At 38.6% G+C, this 23,277-nt stretch overlaps 2 protein-coding genes across 3 annotated transcripts in view; both read left to right on the plus strand.

Moving 5' to 3' along the window:
- The first annotated feature begins 40 nt into the window (after positions 1 to 40).
- On the plus strand, positions 41 to 9,325 carry uxt (ubiquitously-expressed, prefoldin-like chaperone). The gene is made up of 6 exons (XM_062998581.1): positions 41 to 351; positions 2,420 to 2,501; positions 4,651 to 4,718; positions 5,613 to 5,720; positions 8,922 to 8,985; positions 9,102 to 9,325. Exons 1-6 carry the CDS (start codon positions 269 to 271, stop codon positions 9,162 to 9,164), a joined length of 468 nt encoding a protein of 155 aa, XP_062854651.1. The 5' UTR covers positions 41 to 268; the 3' UTR covers positions 9,165 to 9,325.
- Positions 9,326 to 19,216: 9,891 nt separating this feature from the next.
- elk1 (ETS transcription factor ELK1) overlaps positions 19,217 to 23,277 on the plus strand; it is a 44,018-nt gene continuing 39,957 nt past the window's right edge. The window contains exon 1 of one of the 2 annotated variants that reach the window (XM_062998582.1): positions 19,217 to 19,827. In XM_062998582.1, coding sequence (XP_062854652.1) covers positions 19,803 to 19,827 — 25 coding nt within the window. In that variant the 5' untranslated portion in view covers positions 19,217 to 19,802. The remainder of the gene's footprint in view (positions 19,828 to 23,277) is intronic. The other variant, XM_062998583.1, reaches the window with a different exon arrangement.

Consider the following 23,277-nt stretch of genomic DNA (forward strand, 5'->3'; position numbering starts at 1 on the left):
TGCAGTTTGGGACATACAGGAAGTCTTGCACAAACCCTCATGTCAGGCGTCTGATCCAGTATATAGAAGTTGGTGTTGCGTTTGGGTTGTGTTGGTGTTATATGGTGTTAAATAATTGAAGAAACACTGTTTGTATGTGGTTTAGTTCTTACTGAATACTGTCGTTAATAAGAATCAAATGTAGTTTCTTCTTGGCTGTTATAATTGCAGAGATCGTCCAGTGTTATTATACAGCGTGTGCACTGTGCTTATTTACTATTTCTACATAATGACAGATGGAAAGCCCAATGTTGATGCAAAAGTCCTGCAATATGAAAGTTTCATCAATGATGTCTTAAAGCGAGATTTACAGTAAGTATGCACCAATGTACCAATACTGCCAGTTTTTAAAGGTCATAAAGTATAAACAAAATATTACATAATCGACTAATCACAATTATTATATTAAAAATGATTGCAGTTATTTGAACTTTTAACTGCTAGTCTGATTTAATCAGTCTGCACAATAGTACATAAACAAATCTAATTGCTTACTAATCAATAATAAAACTAAATCATTTTTTAAGTACCTGTTATAGACTCTTACAATTGCTAGAATTTTTTGAGCTAGTAGGTCATTTTGTTTCTTTGTTTATTAGGATTTTAATGTCATGTTTTATACTTTGGTTACATTCATGACAGAAACAGTATTAACTAATTACACAAGATTCATCAGTTCACTCAAGGTTATAAGGAACACAGTCATGGACAATTTAGTATCTCCAATTAACCTCACTTGCATGTCTTTGGACTGTGGGAGGAAACCGGAGCACCCGGAGGAAACCCACACAGACACGGGGAGAACATGCAAACGCCACACAGAAAGGACCCAGACCACCCCACCTGGGGCTCGAACCCAGGACCTTCTTGCTGTGAGGTGACAGTGCTACCCACTTAGCCACCGTGCCACCCAGTAGGTCATTTACGTCTACAATGCCTTAAATGTATTATTATTATTATTATTATTATTGGGCGGCTCGGTGGGTAGCACTGTTGCCTCACAGCAAGAAGGTTCTGGGTTTTATTCCCAGGTGGAACGGCCTGGGTCCTTTCTGTGTGGAGTTTGCATGTTCTCTGGGAGCTCTGGTTTTCTCCCACATTCCAAAGACATGCAAGTAAGGTAAAATCGTCCATGACTGTGTTTTGACATTAAAGACTTGAACTGATGAATCTTGTGTAACCTGTCCTATCATGAATGTAACAAAAGTATGTAAAACATGACGTTAAAATCCTAATAAATAAACAAATAAATTTAAATTATTATCATTATTATGTTAGTGCAAGTTGCTAAGTGCATAAGCTTCTGTGCTTTTTACATTAGATACTTGTGCTACCATCTGTTTTTACGAAGTATAATTTGGAGCCGATTTCTCCTACTTGTCTGAAAGCCATCCAGCTGATCTCACATGTTATCCACATTGCAGTTAATTGCACCCTAAACTACTAGTCTGCTCAGTCTCAGTATACTCAACCTGCTTAAAAGTACATAAACAAATCTGATTGCTTATTAATCAAAAATAACACAAAATTAATTTTAGTTATAGATACTCCTAAAATTGCTAGAATTGTTTGAGCTAGTAGATCATTTACATCTACAATGCCTTACATTTATTATTATTATTATTCAGTGGTTCAGTGGGTAGCACTGTTGCCCCACAGCAAGAAGGTCCTAGGTTCGATCCCCAGGTGGGAGCGGTCCCTGCCTTTTCTGTGTAAAGTTTGCATGCTCTCTCCGTGTCTGCGTGGGTTTCCTCCGGGAGCTCCGGTTTCATAAGTTTCTGTGCTTCTTGGATTCAAACTTGTGCTACCATCTGTTTTACGATGTATAATTTGGAGCTGATTTCTCCTGCTTGTCTAAAAGCAATCTAGCAGACATGTTCACATGTTCCCAACATTTAACCCCACCTTCTAAAACACAGTTCTCCAATCTTACCCACCACAGTTTGGTGTGGCTGCATGTTTTCATACCAACTAAGCACTAGCAAAGTTGATTCCACCTGTTAAATAACAGTACTGTTTAACAATACTGTTAAAGACCAGTAAGTCTTGGTCTTTAGAGAACATTTGTGATTGTTTGTATCATGTGGGGTCTTGTCTGTTTAGTTTAAAAACAGGCAGCCCTTTGTGAATTAGATTGGACATTACCACATTACCAACCTGTAATCAAAACCTATAGAACAAAAACAGATCTCTGTATGGTCTGCACTACAAGTTATATCATTTAATGTACTGGGGTTGTATCGGTTTGGTCTGGAACAGGGCAGCATGGTGGCGCAGTGGGTAGCATTGTCGCCTCTCAGCAAGAAGAACCAATTGGTTACAGCATCAATAATGTATGTGAATGTTCCTTTTTTATGTATTTATGTTTATTTATTGACAGGAACGTTTTGGAGCAACGAGACAGTGTTTATGAGAAAATTGCACTATACCTTCAACTGAAGAACACAATTAAAAGTATTCAGGTAAAATCAGATACAATGCAGTTATCAGTATGTCTAAATCCTACTCATGTTTTAAGTGTTCAGAGATGCCCAGGTGGCGTAGCGGGATTTTCCGCTAGCACACCAGTGCCGAGATTCTGAACTCCATAATAAAGGAGCTGTGGTATTGTATGTGGAAATCAGAAGTAGCAGAGGAGTATGTGCGGGTGGTGCAAGATATGTATGAGCGCAGTGTGACAGCAGTCAGATGTGCAGTAGGAATGACAGACGGGTTTGAAGTGGAGGTGGGACTGCATCAAGTATCGGCTCTTTTCTGTTTGCAGTGGTCACGGACAGGCTGATGGACAAGATTAGGCAGGGCTCTCCATGTTTGTTGATGACATTGTGATTTGTAGCGGAGTGTAAATACTTGGGGTAGAGTGTACAAAGTAACGGATAGTGTGGTAGAAGTGAAGAAGAGAGTGCAGGCAGGGTGGAGTGGGTGGCTGTAGAGTGGCAGGAGTGATTTGTGATAGAGGGGTATCTGCCAGAGGAAAAGTTTATATGACAGTAGTGAGGCCTGCTATGTTGTGTGGTTTTGGAGATGGTGGCACTGACCAAAACACAGGAGAGGGAGCTGGAGGTAGCAGAGATGAAGATGTTGTGATTTGTATTGAGAGTGATGAAAATGGACAATATTACTAACAAGTTTATCAGAGGGACATCGCCAGTAGGATATTTTGGAGACAAAGTTAGGGAGGTGAGGAAAAGGGGGATGAGGAAGGCCAAAGAGGAGATTTATGGATTTGGTAAGAGAGTACATGCAGGTAGTTGGTGTAAGAGAGGAAGATAAAAGAAAATAGTAATAGTATATACAGGGGTTGGACAATGAAACTGAAACACCTGGTTTTAGACCACAATAATTTATTAGTATGGTGTAGGGCCTCCTTTTGCGACCAATACAGCGTCAATTCGTCTTGGAAATGACATATACAAGTCCTGCACAGTGGTCAGAGGGATTTTAAGCCATTCTTCTTGCAGGATAGTGGCCAGGTCACTACGTGATGCTGGTGGAGGAAAACGTTTCCTGACTCGCTTCTCCAAAACACCCCAAAGTGGCTCAATAATATTTAGATCTGGTGACTGTGCAGGCCATGGGAGATGTTCAACTTCACTTTCATGTTCATCAAACCAATCTTTCACCAGTCTTGCTGTGTGTATTGGTGCATTGTCATCCTGATACACGGCACCGCCTTCAGGATACAATGTTTGAACCATTGGATGCACATGGTCCTCCAGAATGGTTCGGTAGTCCTTGGCAGTGACGCGCCCATCTAGCACAAGTATTGGGCCAAGGGAATGCCATGATATGGCAGCCCAAACCATCACTGATCCACCCCCATGCTTCACTCTGGGCATGCAACAGTCTGGGTGGTACGCTTCTTTGGGGCTTCTCCACACCGTAACTCTCCCGGATGTGGGGAAAACAGTAAAGGTGGACTCATCAGAGAACAATACATGTTTCACATTGTCCACAGCCCAAGATTTGTGCTCCTTGCACCATTGAAACCGACGTTTGGCATTGGCACGAGTGACCAAAGGTTTGGCTATAGCAGCCCGGCCGTGTATATTGACCCTGTGGAGCTCCCGACGGACAGTTCTGGTGGAAACAGGAGAGTTGAGGTGCACATTTAATTCTGCCGTGATTTGGGCAGCCGTGGTTTTATGTTTTTTGGATACAATCCGGGTTAGCACCCGAACATCCCTTTCAGACAGCTTCCTCTTGCGTCCACAGTTAATCCTTTTGGATGTGGTTTGTCCTTCTTGGTGGTATGCTGATATTACCCTGGATACCGTGGCTCTTGATACATCACAAAGACTTGCTGTCTTGGTCACAGATGCGCCAGCAAGACGTGCACCAACAATTTGTCCTCTTTTGAACTCTGGTATGTCACCCATAATGTTGTGTGCATTGCAATATTTTGAGCAAAACTGTGCTCTTACCCTGCTAATTGAACCTTCACACTCTGCTCTTACTGGTGCAATGTGCAATTAATGAAGATTGGCCACCAGACTGGTCCAATTTAGCCATGAAACCTCCCACACTAAAAAGACAGGTGTTTCAGTTTCATTGTCCAACCCCTGTAGTTTTGTGTTACTTACCCATTATACATTTATTTATCTCCTTCAGGAGACTGGCAGCAAAGAACTGAAGACAGATGTAGACCTGGGTTGTAATTTCTATGTTCAAGCTCATGTGTAAGTGACGCTTCTGTGTTACCATGCTATAAACTGATCAGCCATAACATTAAAACCACCTCCTTGTTTCTACACTAACTGTCCATTTTATCAGCTCCACTTACCATATAGAAGCACTTTGTAGTTCTACAATTACTGACTGTAGTCCATCCGTTTCTCTGCATACTTTTTTAGCCTGCTTTCACCCTGTTCTTCAATGGTCAGGACCCCCACAGGACCACCACAGAGCAGGTATTATTTAGGTGGTGGATGATTCTCAGCACTGTGTGTGTTGTGCTGGTATGAGTGAATCAGACACAGCAGCACTACTGGAGTTTTTAATGACCGTGTCCACTCACTGTCCACTTTATTAGACACTTTTTCCTAGTTGGTCCACCTTGTAGATGTAAAGTCAGAGACGATCACTCATCTTTTGCTGCTGTTTGAGTTGGTCATCTTCTAGACCTTCATCAGTGGTCACAGGACGCTGCCCACAGGACGCTGTTGGCTGGATATTTTTGGTTGGTGGACTATTCTCAGTCCAACAGTGACAGTTTAAAAACTCCAGCTTATCCACTTATGCCAGCACAACACACACTAACACACCACCACCATGTCAGTGTAACTGCAGTACTGAGAATGATCCACTACCCAAATAATACATAGTCAGTGGTGGTCCTGGGAGAGTCCTGACCATTGAAGAACAGCATGACAGGGGGCTAACAAAGTATGCTGAGAAACAGAAGGACTACAGTCAGTAACTGTAGAACCACAAAGTGCTTCTATATGGTAAGTGGAGCTGATAAAATGGACAGTGAGTGTAGAAACAAGGAGGCGGTTTTAATGTTATGGCTGATCAGTGTATAACCCTTGTGTGTCTTAACGTCTTTCTAATTCAATTATTTTGATTTTCAGGCCTGATACTTCAAAAATCTTTGTTGCAGTTGGATATGGATTTTTTGTTGAACTGACGCTGTCTGAAGCGCTGACATTTATCGAAAAAAAGACCAACCAGCTTACAGAGTAAGAGCTTCTTTACATGATTTTGTTTAAACTATTGAAATGGCCTAGTTGAACCACCCCACCTTTATTATCATTAAAAATACCGTGATCTAGGGTGCTAAGGTGGCGCAACGGCCTAATGTGTTAGCACTCAGGTGGCCATGTTCAAAAGTAGAAAGGACAGTTGGGGAGTTACCTCTTTGGCACTGTAACAGAGATGCCAAATGTGGCTTGTCTGCTAATTATGAGTTTATTTGTAAGCCCTAGGCTTACATACTGGATACCTTGTGCCTTTTTAAATGTATGGTACAGCATCATTTTCTTGCATGACACATATTGAAGACACATATTCACAAGAGAAGCAGGACTGGAGGAGGATGATGGTGGATTCAAGACTGGCAGAAGAAACAACAGTCTTCTGTATGCCAATGACACAACCCTTATGTTGTTGAAAATAAGAAAAGTTAAATAATAGAGTAAAAGGATGGAACTTTATTTCAAAATTGATTAGTCATGACAACAGGAAGGATGAGTAACTTTACCTTTGATGGAAAAGATGTCAAAGTAGTGAACTTTTTTGCCAAGAAGCTTTTACTTTTTTAAATAACTTATTAATAGCAAAGAATCAGAAAATACAACACAAGCTGGTACTTGGCAGAACATGAATGAAGGAACAGGGAAATATATTCAGATTGTAACAATTTCTCCCCAAACAAGGTAAGAATTGTCCAGAGTATGGTCTTCACCATGGTTTGTTACGGATGTGAAAGACGTTGAGATGAGGAAGAAAATCAAAGCCTTTGTATGTTGGTTTAGTCAAAGATTAAGAGTACTTTGGATGGCAAAGAAGCCAAACAAATGGCTCCTCAACCTAATCAAACCTAACCTTTAATTCAATAGATATTCCAGATATTCAAACTGAAGCTCAACTATGACAACTATGCTTGGAGGAATTGAAAGTAAAAGAGAAATAGCACGGCTAGAACAGATGGATGAATACAATTAGAGCAGATCAAATCCGGCCCGTCACGTCATTTTATGTGGCCCGCGACAGCTTGACAGACGTATGATTGTTGTGATTGTTCGAGTACAGAGACGTAATTATAATTTTATGGGACACCTGCACCTTTAAGCGGCAACTGTTGACATAGTAGTCATGACAACTTTGACCTTTGCTAAGAAGCCATGTCACTTTTACGTTTTAGCGTCAAAAGAACGCGGGGTAAAGTCAGTAGCGTAGAAGTAAATTCTCTTGCAATCCAATACAGAAGCATCGCCTGAACGTAGTAGACATTTATGTTCTTAATTGTTTGTAAATGTTTAGCGAGTATGTTACAGCGTTTCAGTTACGAATTTACCGTAATTCTGTAATTAAATAGGGTTGTTACAGGCGCCCAGGTGGTGCAGCGGGATATTCCGCTGACGCACCGGCACCGAGTTTCTGAACTCCCGGGTTCGAGGCTCGGTGTTGCCACCGGTCGGCTGGGCGCCGTCAGGCGGGCATAATTGGCAGTGCCTGCAGCAGATACAAATTGACCAAATTGGTATCTGCAGGGTGGGGACCGGACTATATGTGGGTGGGTGGGTCTTCATACGCTGTGTAAGGACCCTGATTGGCAGGGGGATGCCCGTGCAGGAAGCACGAACGAGAAGAGGAGGGCTGTACATGTGTAAAGAAGGCGTGGGCATCGGCGTGCTCTCCTTGGATGCAAATCTGGAGTCTGTCAGCAGCAGAAGACGGATTGGATGTGCTAAATTGAGAGAAAAATTGGGGAGAAAAATGCATTAAAAAAAATACGGTTGTTACCCTTACTATAGCAATTAGTATTTTTACACAAAATGCTAACTCGTTAGCGCTATTTTACGTTTGGTTACATTTCATATTGTACTACAGGTAGATGTGCTATGTGCATGTACTGTATTAAGTTTTTTATTTTTTTAATCGTTTGTATTTTGTAGTTTTACTCCATTCTGATGCACACAGTGGACAGCTGGGAAGCAAATAAAACCAACGTAACTGTATTTTGGAGGGAGCTGTCTGTCTGTCTGTCTAGCTGAGAAAGGGGGAAAACTTGGCGAGGGCAGAACAATTGGATTAAAATACACTGTAAAATCGTACATAAACTGCATCTCCCACAATGCATGCCGATTTTTGTGACCCGCAAAGTGATCGCATCCCGCCACTAGATTTCGAAATATTTACAAATAATCCCAAAATGTGCAAGACGAGAAAATTGAAGCAGAAAGAGAATAATTTAATGAAAGATGGGAAAGTGAATACAAGTTTGTGCTTCAAGAAGAAAAACCAGTACGTCTTATGTTATGAGGCCGTGTCTGTGGTAAAGGAGTACAATATAAATGTAGATATACATTAATTCCCAGGAACTGTGAACTGCAGTACACTGAACTGGTGGAGGAGTGCCGGAACAACGGGTGGCGAGCGCGGTGTGAGCCCATTGAGGTGGGATGCAGAGGGTTTGCTGGCCAGTCTCTCTGCAGGGCCTACAACATCTTGGGAATCACGGGGCCCAGTAAGCGAAGGGCCATTAAGGAGGTCACTGAGGCAGCAGAAGTTGCCTCAAGGTGGCTGTGGATAAGGAGAGGAGAGCCGTGGGTGGGGTAGCGCTACCTGGACACAATCTGGGGCTCGATCAAGCCCAGCTGGGTCGCCTGGGTGAGAGTGTATGATGTTTGAAAGACCCGAAACACTCCGTGACCCCCAGGTAACATCACTGATGATGTGTCCAGGTTGCATCAAGTTGATGTATGTTACAAGTAAATAAACAGTATTTTGACACCAAACACAGAATTTAGCCTCCAAGAAAAACAACAAATTGTCCAAGACTTAAAAGGCAGACTTCAATCACAGCAGGATACATTACAATCGGCCCTTTGAGGGCCACCATAATGCTGATATGACCCTCAGTGAAAATGAGTTTGACACCCCTGAATTGGAGGAACATTGAATGAGCCATTAAAATGCATGAAGACCCTAACAGAAGACAACATGTGCTCATAATGGTGAGAACCACTATCCACATGGTTCTAGAAGTCTTAATCAACTTGACAGCACTGTGATGCATCATTTTCATTAACATCAATAATGTCCATGTGAATCCAGACTTGTGCTTCCCAATGGTGTTCTTGTTGTAGATGGAAATTGTTGTGCGCTTTTTGTTGTTGATTTAGGTTTAAAGTCATTATTCTAATTTTGTCTTCTAGATACAGTGAAGTTCTTACCAAAGATGCTGCAAAGATCAAAGCACACATCCGCATGGTTTTGGAGGTGTGGACCACTTTTTTTATTATTCTTGCTTATTATTTTACTTGATTGCTTTTATAAATCAGATTCAAATTTCTTCTGTTTAGTGGATGATTAAAATATATACCTCTTGCCTGCAGGGTTTGCGGGAACTACAGGGTCTGAACGATCTGCCCGAGTCGAGAAGAAGAGAGGTGTATTAGAAATGTCCCAGCAGTTCATTATGTTTTTTGATAATGATGTGTGAGTTCACTGGATTTGAACGTTGTATTACACAATGTATTGTATTTCAGTGGGACTTGAACATATTATTATACTGTTAGATTGCAAATGAAATTCAATAAAGCTTATTTTAAATACTGTATATCTGAATGCTGGAGAGTTCTTTTAGTCACTCGTGCATTTTTTGGTGTCGGGGCATTATCCTTGCATAGCAAGTACAGTAGTGTTGGTAATGCACAGCTCCACAATCCTATGGGCCTGGATTCAGTCCTTGCCTCCTTGCACTGACGGCAAGTAGTTTTACATGTTACTCCAAAATCCATTTTACGTATGTTGGTTTCCACACATTCCAAAAATGCAGAATGTGTGTTGGTTGCTTTCAGTTTGATGCGAGTTTTACCATGAAAAAATAATTATAAAAAAAACACAAGAAAAGCGGAAAATTTGAAATTTTCACAATGATTGGGAGGAATGTGGAGAGACACTTCAGTATGTGTTACAAAAACTTCCCTGTACATCGCAGATTTTTTTAAAAATCGTACATAACTGATAAACATGATTTGTTCTAAAATGTTGTAAAGGGTAGTGATAAGTATAAACAGGACAGTATTCGACTGCGGTAAAGTTAATTTAATATTCAACATTTGTTTGACATTTGATCACTTCGATCTTTATAAATGGTTGAAAAAACACTCACTTTCTTTATGATTTCTTACACAGATTTAAGTAGGCAACATACTACAAAAAAACATTTTATGGTAATTTTAAGATGACGTATTTATTTACAGAAAGGTTATAATGAAACCGTTTATCAAGCTCCCACTTCATCTAACGAGTTAGGAAGCGTCATCAAACTAACAGAAAAACATAGGAGACGTTTACTCTGCACTTATTACAGACAAATAAGTCCAATAAAGTCTTGTAATGATTTGATGGATTAATGTCAAACTATTTTTATACAAACACATTAAATACTACAAACCATATTTTTCAAAAATGTATAATGGAGATGAATAAATCTATAAAGATCTCAAGAATTTTTTTTAGCATTTTTATATACAAACAATCTTCCTCACCTACTACAAACCTTGTTTTTAAATACATTTTTATATTTATTTTATAATAATTTTATTGTGCAAATAAATAAATCTATTAAAATCTTGTATAATTTCATGAATTAATGTCAAATTATTTTTTATATACAAAATTACCATCCCTTACCTCCTACAAACCTTGTTTTTAAAAAAATCATTTTATATTTATTTTATATTAAAATGTGATAAAGATCAGTAAATCCATAATAAGTGTGATGATCACTTGTAAAAAAAATAAAATCTAAATGCTACAATTTTTGAATCAAAATGCAATATGTGCTCATTCATACAAAACTGTCAAGACAGATATTTACAAAAATATATGTGATAGCTCTGACAGATTTAGATTAATAGAGATAAATAATGTTACATGTTGAAATATATGTTTCCTACCATGGTAAATCATTGTTAATAATTATTCTGAGGAATCATTAACATTAACATATGATCAGACAGTCTCTTCATATATATGAATATTGATAATAATAATAATATAATCATTAAAGGTAAACAACTTTGTTATTCAGGAAGTTTGTATCACCAAGTAGCCCTTCGCATTATTCAGTAGCCTTGAAGTAGCTCTCGGTCTCGAAAAGGTTGGTGACCCCTGCCCTAGACTATCATGTCTTGTAGACAGGGTTCTCTTGTAGTATCCCTGAGGTTTGAAATCAGATCTCAGTAGTGGCTAGCATTCATAGACCACCAAGCACACAGTATTAATAATAACAAGAAGTATGAAGTGTCTAAACTACAAAGTATAAAGCAGTACAAAGAAAAAAAAAACAATTTCCCAATTTGATTTATATACCTGACAAAAGAAAGAAAAGATTTTCAGTGTTTTTACTGACCAACTTAATTGTACTTCATAAATATATACACACTGTGGAATTTAATGCCTGCAACATTTTGGGGCATCATGTTTACCTCTGTGTTGCATCACATTTCCTCTTAATAAGACTTTTTATTGGAACTGGAACTCAGGACCCAGGTTGCTATGTCATACCCACTTGACAGCTACACCATTGTGCTAAAATGGCATGGTTAAGCCATGCAATAACAGTAAATAGAAAATATTTGAATTAATTTACCATATCTTAGTACCTTCCATGCAAAACAAAGGTAAACATTGCACACAAAACAAGTGTATGCAAGGGGCAAAATTGCAAGAGACATAGATATTCAAGTCTTTGCACAGTTGCACCAGAGTTTAAATGTAAACTGTAGTTTCATAATTTACCAAAAACCTTTAGTCCTTGAAGTCCTTCAGTCCTCCATAGTCACTTCTGTCTAATACTTTGGGATGATCAGGAAATTTGAGTCTCTTTGCTGGTGTTGATAATAAACAGCATGTTAACATTATCAGCTTATTACCAGATAATCAGCTGAACCTTGATGCAATGCTGAAATCAATGAGGTGTTGTAACTGGGCAATTTCAGCATCACTCTTGATGGATACGCTGTCACACTAGTAACCAGTTGCCATAGAAACTAGATGTTGAATTGTGGCAGCAGTGTAAGACCTGCTTCCTGAAATAGATTAATATTTCTTTTCTACAAAGACGCAAAGGACTCATCGCACAAACACAGTGTATCACACATTCAGTAGGACCATCTGGATATGAACGTAAAAGAGATGCAGATGGAGATGAATACATTACCTTTCTATATTAGTAAATGTCTCCTACTTACATGATGTAAAATGTGACAAAATAATTCAAACACATTTCAAACTTACTTAACCTTACATGTAATCTGCCAACCAAAACCAAGAACTTGATGGTAAATTACAAAACAAAAGTTGATTTTTGTTCCCAATAAACAACCCCAAATCGGAAAATGTTGAGGCCACATTAAAAATGCAAAAAAAAAAAACCTTCAGACTTTGATTGCAGACAGTATAAACTCAAAACATTTTATGTTTTGTCTGCTCAACTTCATTTTATTTGTTAATAAACATCCATTCCTGCATTTCAGCAACACATTTTAAAACAGGTTGGGACAATAAAGCATTTACAACTTGTAATGTTGCCATTCCTTTTCACCACACTTAAAAGACATTTATGGTACTGGGAATACCAAGTGTGATGAAGTGTTCAGTGTGTTATTTTGTCTTGCTATTGGGGACAGGTCATTACTGCAGGCAGGCTAGTCCTGTACCCGTATCTTCTCTTTCCGCAGCCATGCCTTTGTAATGTGTGCAGCATGTGGTTTTGCATTGTCTTGTTGAAAAATGCATGGACGCCCCTGGAAAAGATGTCGTCTTGAAAGCATCATATGTTGCTTTAAAACCTCAATGTACTTTTCTGCATTAATGCATTAATGCTGCCGTCACAATCCAATCTTTCATGGAAGAACAATTTTTACGTGCATTTGTTGACTAAATGGAGATCCTCTGCCCATCCTTGCTTCTCAAAGACTTTTGTGGATACTGCTTTTGATCCAAATCATGATTACTATCACCTGTTGACATCACTTTGAAATTGCATCATTATTTAGTTTTTTTTTTTTTACCTCATTGCTAACCCTAAACCCTTGTTTATAATTGTAACCATAATTTATCTGGAATTTCTTTTGTTCAGGTTTTAAACTATTAAAAAGTTGAGGGTTTAAGCCTCACCAATTTCAAGCTGCTACAGTAGTCATCTGGTAGCCTACATGTGTATGTGAGTGTGTGTGTGTGTGTTTGCCTAGTGATTGACTGGCGATCTAACTGAGGTATTTCCTGTCTTTCGCCTAATGAATCGGACCCATTGCGACTCTGACCAAGATAAATTAAGTTTTTTTTGTCACAGGGGCAAAGTCATGCTGGAGCAGGAAAGGGCCTTCCCCAAACAGCTATAAAGTTGGAGATGTATAATTGTATACACCTGTTTGCTGTGGTCCTAGCTAAAATTCCCCAGCTCAAAATTACCATGGCTAAACACATACTTATGGCTGTATAGTGTAATTTTCCATTTTTCTTCAACTCTAGTCAAATCGAATTACCAGGTGAAACTCCTGTAATGCTGCAGACCCTACTCTGACTGAAAAGGGGTCGTATACACCCCTGTACAGAGGGATCAGTATTGCTTACAAGAGTCACACACTGATCTTCATTATTTAGCATCTCTGTGCAGGTACCATCAACCAGCCAGCAGAGGCCATAATTGTGGCAGCAGTCTCTTCCAGACAAAGCCAATCCTGTCCATAAAGACGCCCAATTGGCCTATAGCAGAGCTGGGGTTCAAACTCTAGTGCTCAAAATCTCAGCACTGGTGAGCTAGTATATTTTACCTCTATAATAGATACCTCTAGTAATAGATCATGTATAAACAAACCTGCTATACATGTTTTGCCCCAGATAAGTTCCGAATAAAAACAGCCTAAAATATTGTTCATTATTGCAAAGAATGTCAGAGTGTTTCCAAGAAGGAAACATAAGTTGGTTTCAATAATCACAATTAGTCTGCACTTTGAGGTAACTTTTTAACATTTCAGTCTAGAATGTGGATGGGTAGTATGATTGCAGCACAGCACCAGGATACAAGACAAATTGGTTTAAATATTGCACCTGGTCACTCTCTGTGAGGAGTTTTGAACAGGATATGCACAATGAGTCAAAACATAGCCATAGCCTGAACTTCCTCTCGCATCAATCTGTTTTGGTTACCCAACAACCTGTTGGCAGTTTGTGGCTTGTCCCTCCTGGGACTACCGCTGGTTGGTACCCACCACAGCTACCTGTGAGCACCTCCTGCTGTTTCAGAGAGCTACTTCAACCCAGTTGTTTGGCCATAATGATTTTGCCCTTTTCAAAATCCTTCAGGTCTTTATGCTGATCATATCTGCTGCATTCATTACGAGTAGCTACCATTACCTCAAACTTTAATATATTACTGACTGTAATATGCACAACTGTCAGAAAATAAACATTGCTAAGATATTTTTGGTTGGTGGTCCTTATGTTTTGGCACTTATTTATACATCATTCATTTTCATTTTTTAGCCTATGAGCCGGTCAGTTAGGCAGGAACAAGAGGAGGAAGTCCCAGAGACACCCAGATCCTTGATAGACTGATAGATAGATTGATAGATTTTACCGATTTTGAAAGACAGGTGCCACATTTCACAATTCTTGTCCATCTTTTAACCCCATCCAAACATAGTTACCTAAGTATTGTTTTTGGCTGCTTTAGACTTTAATATCTTGGAAATTTTGACTAACTGATTACAAACTGAATTGCCGTAGGGTTGCTAGGACCACCTCATAGTGCAAATTAACCAGAAATCGTGAGGCACCTGAATGCTACGTGAATAAAAAATGTTTAATCACTAAACTAAAACTTAAACTATTGAATTTTACAGCGAATTGCATATTACACGGGAAACGGCTCATTTCACAGTTTATGATGCGATGTTCATGGCCGTGAAATAGGTAGGGCCTTACTTATAATACACAATCCCACATTTCTTATTCATTTATTTATTCATTGTCTGTTTTACCACCAGTTTATCCATTTCACTGGGTGAAAGGTAGAAAACACCCATTCACCAGTCCATCACAAGGTAAACACACACATACACACATTTACACTCAAACTCAGGACAGTTTTAGTAGCACCAATTCACCTAACCGGAGCACCCTGAGGAAATTCAGACACGGGGGGGGGGGGGGGGGGGGGGGGGGGGGGGGGACATGCAAACTCCACACAGAAAGGACCTGGACCGCTCCACCTGGGAATCGACCCCAGGAGTTTCTTGTTTGGTTACCCTTCTTGGCCAGGAACAAAGTATACTGGAGAAGGTCTCAGTAATAAACAGTGAGTGCAGTTAAAAACAGTGCAGATCGTTAATTGTTCAACTGCAGTTCACACAGAATTGCCACTGGAGTAAGACACTACAAGCACCTAATTTAACACCCAACTAGAGTATATTTTTTACTTGACTGTGTGAATAAATAAACCCTGTGCCCTACGTTCAATTAGCCCTCTGTCTGTGGTGTATTTCTGTCTTGTACTGTACATGGTGTCTTTAGGTGGGCACTAGACCCATTGTTACCTTGATTAGAATAATGTGGTTACTTAAGACTACTAAATTATTGATGATATATTAATAATGATCACACTTCTGAAGTGCTCTTCTTTTAGATTCTCTTCATAGGCTTTTTGTTTCCCTCTTGCAGATAAAGTGAGCTTTTTTATTTTAGTCTGCAGTTATATAGATGAAGTATTTACCCATGAAACAGTTTTGACTGTAATACATAATAGTGTTTGAAGAAATAGAACTAACCGGGTTCGGTGTGCTCTGTTCATCCAAGAGCTTTTGTTAATTTTGTCCTTGCTTGTTCTGAATCATAATACGTTATTATTATGAACCCTCTGCTTTTGATCTTTTCACTCATTTCCACTGTTAAGCCTGCTGACGTCCTGTGACGTAGGCACTCCACAGGGACTCCACTGAACAAAGAGAGAGGAAAAAAGTAATATGTTGAATAGTAATGTGCAAACGATTCTTTAAAGTGAATCGATTCATTTAGTTATAGACATCAAAGTGATTCAAATCTTTGATTCAATGATTCCCTTAGAAGGATTCATCTTTGATCTACTGTGTCTCAGGGCATCATTCACTACCCTGTTAAATTTAGATCAATTTTGACTTCTCCTGGGATTGCATTTTGCTGTATTAGAAAAGCGTGAGTGTACCTATGAACCTAAAAGTAATACCCTGTAATAGAAGCTGTGCTCCTGGTAAGGTCACCCTTGGTGATAAAGTGAAAGACAAAGAGCAACTTGTGTGGGTGTGAGTTTTTCTCTACAAGGTGCATGCAGGGTCAACCGTAGCACAACACTGAGTCAGCTGCAGGGCTGACAAGAAATTGAGATACTGAGTCAGTCTGTTTGATCCCAAAGATCACAAATGAGTAGTACAAGAAACAAAGCCGTACTGGCTCAGATGTCACACGGGATGAAAAGCTCCACAGTACCCACTGTGAGAGACAGGGTGGGCATCAAGAAGTCTATTACTGGCTTACCAAACACAGAGAGTGAAGATGCAGAGATGCAAAAGTTAAACATCAGACTCTGTGTGAAGATAGGACAGTGGTTTATTAGGTGTTTCAATTCACTTGGCAAGTTTTGAATACCTGGTAGTCTATTGGAGAGACTGAACATCAGCATTTAAAGGTTGTCTGAGACTAAGTGGTCAGGCACTGGGCAGTTTAAAATGTTGGATGGACACACAGCGCTGATCTTAGGTAAAGAGGACATCAAGGAGTTGCCTTACATCCTACAACCCAGTGATTTCAGCCACATTTGCCACAAAGCTGAAATTTGACTACTACTGTGCAAAAGGAAAATGAAAAGTCAGAAAAGGGAAAGTGAATTCTTTGGAAAATATGGTCATGGTGCGAGAAACGATGGGGGTCAGACACTGATGGATTTCTGTGCTCAACAAAAGTTGCTTATTTCTAACACAATACATAACCCACACCGCCTTCATTAGGGGTTTTCAACCTTTGTGGACATGCGCGCCCTTCTGTTTGCCGACCTTGAACTTGTGCCACCTCCACATGAACCCTTGCCCAGAAACCATTGCGAAAGCTCTTGACAAGCTAAAAATATATAACTGAGGTTGTGCAAATCATACATACGATGCAATTTTGCTGATTTTAATATTTACTTCAAAAAGATAATACAACCCTACCTTATTCAATGCGACGGCCGAGTCTGTTTCTGCAAGCACATCACTGAGCTGCATAACATTAGACGAATAGTGTGCGTGGTCAGCGAGACTAATAAAATATGCCTACTGTGATTGAAAAATAAATTGCGTTAGTTTTGGAAGTAAAAATATCTCATAATGTCATGCCCCACTAGACAGGTACTCGTAACCCCCCAAGGATGAAAACCCCAGCCGCCAACACAACAGACACAGATATTGTTGTAAGAGTCAAAAACAAAAGACTTGGAACAGAAGAGAACTTAGATTAACATCCTGATTAGTCAGCAATGAAAATGCCTCAGTGCAAACTGTAATTCTGATCACAATCTTGTGATGCTCATGATAAAGCTTAGATTCAAAAGAAAGCAAATTAGAAAGACACTGCTGCTGGACCTTGAAAAACTTTCAAATTACCAGTTCAAGCTGCAAAAGTGGAGGTTGACAACAGATTTCAAGGGATAGAGAGACTTGAACCAAATACCCAACAGACTGCAACAGCAGATAAAGGATGTCATGCTAAAAACTGTTAAAGATACAGTAAAGAAGAACTGCAACAAATGCAAGCACAGGATTTGACACCACTGAGTGAATAAGAAAGACAAATAAAACAAAAACATTGCCCCCCCCCCCCCCCTTCCCCAATTATTACAGAAAATTCTGGCAAGAAATGCAGATGATGCTCAGAGGAGATAAACAAGCTGAGTTGGATTTATTATGCAGTAAATTGAAAAAAAAAAATGCAAAGAAAGGCAACAGTTCTAGATAGTGAAAAAGCATACCAAACCATTCCAGCCTTAAACTACTGCTATCAAGGATAAAAACTGAAAGATATCGAAAGGCACCTGGTTCAGATGACAAGCTTGGTAAAGAGATGACTTCATAATATGTGCCGGGAAGTTTGGGAGTCTAGAATCTGGTCAGAAGAATGGACAGAATCAGTCCTTATTCCACTGGTTAGGTAAGGTGACTTGCTCAAATGCAGCAACTACAGGACCACTGGTCTCACATGCTAGTACGATCCTGTTGTGAGTAATCCTGAAATGAATGCAAACCAAGCTTGAAAAGGAGATTGCTCAAGAACTAGATCATCATAGAGAAAGCATGAGAAATGAACCAGGCACTGTATTTATATTTCATTGATTTTTACAAAGGCATTCCACATGATACAGCTTAACCAATAATGAAAAGCCAAATTAAAGCAACCCACTCTGGCACACTAGTATATGGAGAGAAAAAGTTGCTGCTAAGTGGAGTGGTGCCGATTTCAGGCCTGGCACTGACAAAATAGCTGGATTGTAAATGTTTAAAAGAAGAAGAAATTATTTATTTGAGATGCCCAAGTCTTGCACTTTATCCATTTCACTATTTTATTCCCACTAGCCATGGCCATATTTACTGTCACTTCTTTACATGGAGTTCCTAGAGTGTATACACACATACACACACAAATTCATGCTCCTCTTGCACTTGGTCCAACTACTGAGAAATCTATATAGCCAAAAACATGCTGCTGTCAGGACAGCCAATCACACATCAGCATGGTTCATGGTAAGAAAGAAAGTCTGATAGGGATGTAATGTCCCTCCATGCCTGTTTAACATCCTTGGAGAACAAGTGATGAGAAAGGCACTTACTAGGATTTGCTGGTGGACTTAGGATTGGTGTAAAGACCAGAAAACACAAAGTCCGGACTTTAACCCACTGAACACATTGGTATAAGTTGAGCACTTTTTGCGAGGTGGGACCATCTTGCCCAGTATCAGTAGCTGACCTCACAAATGCATGTTTGAATAAATGGGAACAAATTCTCACAGACATACTCCAAAATCCTAAGAAAAGATTTCCCAGGGGGGTATTTCAGTAGTGTGAAATAGTAAAGAATTCTGAGATTGATGTTTTTTCACATATTTTACTTTTCACTCAAAATATGATGCTGGTTATACAATTTGTATAACGAAAAACGTTGTATTAAAATCGAAAAAATACAAAATATAATACAATAAATATAATCCATTATTTGTCTTAGTTGATTTATGTTTTAAGTCAATTATTAAGACTTAATTTCTTTATATTAGCTCTGTGTATTCATAACTCCAGTTTGACGGAGTGGAATCGACTCCCCAGACGTTTCGAATCATAAGTTTTGGAATCTGAGAATCGATTCTTTGGAATCGACTCCCTGCTCTGCTGCACATCACTAATGTCGAAGTGTAAGCGGGCTTAGTGGAGAACAGGAAGGCGAAAAGAACAAGCAAAAACAGCAAACATTTAGCAGAACTCTGAGGCTCGCGGTTTAAACTTCAGAGGGAATTAGAGCTGCTGTTTCATTGATAGTTCATGTGATTTTATTCGCAGTGTGCAGTAGTTAAATTGTGCGACTATGGTGGGAAACGAGAGGACTTTCTGTACTCTGGACTTGGATGAAACTCTTATTTTTCTAAGCAGAGGGGTCGCGTTAGCGTTTTAGCAAATACAACTCTCTTTACCAGTTTACTTTTAGATACTATATAGAGTTGTAATTCCACCCAGTCTGCCGCAAGTATTTGAAGTAACTTCGTTCTAATTTTAATTTGGTGAGAAATAGTCGTTTTAAGAAATTGACAAGCTTTAGCTGGTGGCTAAGGAGCTAGCTTGAAAGCTAACAACATTGCGGTGGCTAACATGGAGGAAGAGGTGCATGTGTTGGCATCACTGCACTGTTATATAATATTAAAAACGACCCGTTCCTACATATATACCCACCTGCTTTCGTTTTTAACTTTGCATGGATGCTGATATAAGGACCTGAATTGACTATTGGTGAAAATAAGCAGGATCAACGCAGACATGGATTGCAATTCTCTAATAAGTGGTAAGTTGTGTGTTTTATGTACCATATGTATTAATAGACTTTCTAGTCTTAATAATAATCAGCATTACATTTTGGTATGTATTGACTAAAGTGCCAAAACCAATGTGGATACTAGTTCATACTTTGCATAGCAACATATACATGCTGTTGACAAAAATGTTGGGTAATGCACCCTGGCATAAATCCTGTAAGTTTTTGAAACTGTGCTCGATATATAGTACTCCAGATCTTCTTGCAGAAGATTTTCCCTCAACTAACGTGTAATAATGACCGTTATAACTATATTGATGGCTGCAGACCCTCCAGTGACCCGTCTGTGGCTTGTGCTTACAGTCATTACTATTCCTTAATAGACAGTTAAACAGTATACAACCAGAATAGGGGACAATTGGTTCCAAACCATACCAGCAAAATGCCAGAGCATAAAAGCCTAAAGCCTCCTTAATTATAGTGGTCAGGCATTAAATCCTCTACCGTTCTCTTGGTATACACCACACTTGCAGCTGAATATGTGGTAAACGATTATCTTAGATTATTATTCATATGAAGCAGTATGTTTTCATGATGTATGATTTAGCTTTTACTGCAATACAGGGAAAGTTTTCAAATACTGTTATAAAACGGATAGTTCCGGTCCTAAAATCTGATTGGCTGAGCCGCGTTCGAAGCCGTTGTAAAATCCCCTATATACGCACACCTATGACCACCTCACATCATTCCATATTAATACGCCACTGAAAAGAAAAAGTACAAACTTGGTTGAACACTATTTTAAGTCATGTACTATACATGGAAATGTCCAGATTAATATAAACAGTAATCCTAATCATTAAGTGCGTGTTTCGTCCAAGAAATAGTGTAATACTGTTTGTGGAGGAATGTTTATTGCGAATGTTATGTTCGCCCTCATGTTGCCTAGCAACACTGTAACGGACTACCTGATTTCGCGGAAGAATGCTATTTGTAAGTGTTTTTGTAAATAAAAACATTGTTGTATTTTATTATATTTTATGTTGACCGCCGTTTTATAAAAGCAATAAGCCAGTCGAGACTTCGTTTCGTATCGTGCCAAAACATCCTTCCCCATGATGAAATCGCAGTAACGCACGGTCTCTCGTGGCTTACTGCTTTATTAAATACTACTGTATTAGGAATTTTTATAATGTTATGATAATGTTAACTGACAATACGTCATTTTTCTATACGTCTATAAATTACAATAAAATTAATAGCGGAACTACAGTTGTAGGTAGGGCAGTTGTAGCCTAGCATAGTAATCAAAAGATTGCTGGTTCAAGCCCCATCACTGCCAGGTTACCACTGTTGGGCCCTTGAACCTTAATAAACCTTAATTACGTAGACAAAATACTGTCACTGTACTGTAATTTGCTTTGGAAAAGCGTCTGCTAAATGCTGAAAATGTAAATGTTACTACAGACTTACGCACTGCAGCCTCAGTGAGGGAGAAATCTGCTGCTGTGCTAAAATCTGACTGAGCAGAGATATATATGTGTGTGTGAACAACCTTTTTCTTTAATACTGAGCAGAAAAAAAATGTACAATGATAAGACAGAGACAAATAACTGTATACAAATCACAGACATCTATCTATGTAACATTACTCATCTTGCATCCACTTACATATACACACATAAACACAATATATACATCATGATTACGATCAGCTGTTTGTATTCACATCACTCTTTAGTTTTTGTTTCCTCATTACTAAATCTAATTTGTCCTTGCCCCAACTTTTTTTGGAATGTGTTGCAGGCCTAAAATGCAGGACTGGATGTATTTTAACTATTAAAGGAAGTTGACCTGACAAAACAAGAAATATATTGGGTTCATACTTTCTGCAATAAAATAAAAGTCAAAGTAAATTTGTTTTTTTTTCCATACTGTCCCAACTTTTTTGATTTGGGGTACATACACACATACTGGCATACATACAACAACTACTAATGCACATACAACTAAACATACTAATCATAAATAATAGAGATGCACTCCGTATTTTAAAGCTTTTACTACATAATCATAGTTCTACCTTTATACCAGTACATGATACACATTATGCAAAATCCAAATCCTTCATGTTAAAAGAACTAACATTACACAGAGATGTGCAGAGTTTAGCATGCAGTCTCCATACTGACACTAAACAGCTTCCATTTGTGATTTAAATTATGTAAATTATATAAGTGCATATAAAGGTTTTACTTCTCAGATTCAGAACAGCAGTGTGTATCTATAGCTTTACTCTCAGTTGCTATAAAGCTGTTTAAAATAAATGAAAATGACCTTTTTAACTAACAGCATGAATCAAACAATGACTTCTTTGTTGGTTATGGATTAACCAATTAATCATTGACATAACTAACGTAGTTGAAATTTGCTTTAAGGTATGTGTTACATTTTGATAAGCATTATAAGCATTTTGATATTTAGCTGTAATGGAGTGACTTTGGTCGTTCAAAGTTTACATTCTGGATGCTGTACTAGTCCAGGTTCTAATATTTATGTGAACGTTACTGTTCTACATTACTGACTTGCTTTTCTTTTAATAATACAGTGAAGCTGTAATGCGTTTAATATTTAATATTTAAAATGTGTGTCCCTGCACTATACCACAGAAAATGATGTTACAAATATAAAATCATTGATATTTTGCCATTGACTGTTCAAACTGAAAATGTTTGAAGAACATCTATTAATACCCCCCCCCCCCCAAATAAATTTAAACACAATACTGTGCCTGCATAAATCTGACACTATTCTTTTATCTATTACTGTAGATTATTTTATTATTTATGTTTTTAATTACTATTATTATAAATGATACATTTAGACAAACATGCTTAGTACACTACATTTTTTCCATCTCTGGCATCTTATGTAAAATGGTGAATCTAGCAGTGTGCTGTAAAATACTGTTTGCTTTATGTTCAACTCACTGTTAAAACAAAGCAGTGAACTAATCTTAGTTTACAGCATTATTGCAGACTGGTGTTAATTATAGATGTAATCGACCACTCAGCAGTGATGGTCATAAAGCAGTATAATAATTGCAGGAAAGTAATGTCATTTTAAAATGCGTTAGTGAGGAAACTTACTATACAAAAAAAACACATTCACTTTTATTTCAGAATTAGACACAAGAGCTCAGAGCCATCTTGCAACCTGTGACTTGGAACGCGTGTTGAAATGCAGAAATGCTGAACGCACATTCAAACACAAATGTTATGTATTAATGACACTAACCAGATATAACACAACATAGAATCTGTCATGCTAACCTATATGCTGTACTCCAAATACCACACAGCTTACCCAAAAGAGCATGCTTTGTGGAATGTTACCCATTAGGGTAAAAGTTGGATATCTACTTCACAGTCTACAATTTAGAGCCTTCTAGAAAGGCTCAGTGACATTCTGGTTCAAGCC

Source organism: Trichomycterus rosablanca, chromosome 7, assembly GCF_030014385.1.
Source record: "Trichomycterus rosablanca isolate fTriRos1 chromosome 7, fTriRos1.hap1, whole genome shotgun sequence".
In the NCBI taxonomy this organism is placed as follows: domain Eukaryota; kingdom Metazoa; phylum Chordata; class Actinopteri; order Siluriformes; family Trichomycteridae; genus Trichomycterus; species Trichomycterus rosablanca.

Bases quoted from the DNA above. Each gene is read 5' to 3' on its own strand.
- uxt (XM_062998581.1), top strand. From the start codon at position 269: ATGACAGATGGAAAGCCCAATGTTGATGCAAAAGTCCTGCAATATGAA. The intron at 352-2,419 runs GTAAGTATGCAC...ATTTATTGACAG, and splicing joins GTCTTAAAGCGAGATTTACA to GAACGTTTTGGAGCAACGAG. The intron at 4,719-5,612 runs GTAAGTGACGCT...TTTGATTTTCAG, and splicing joins TTCTATGTTCAAGCTCATGT to GCCTGATACTTCAAAAATCT.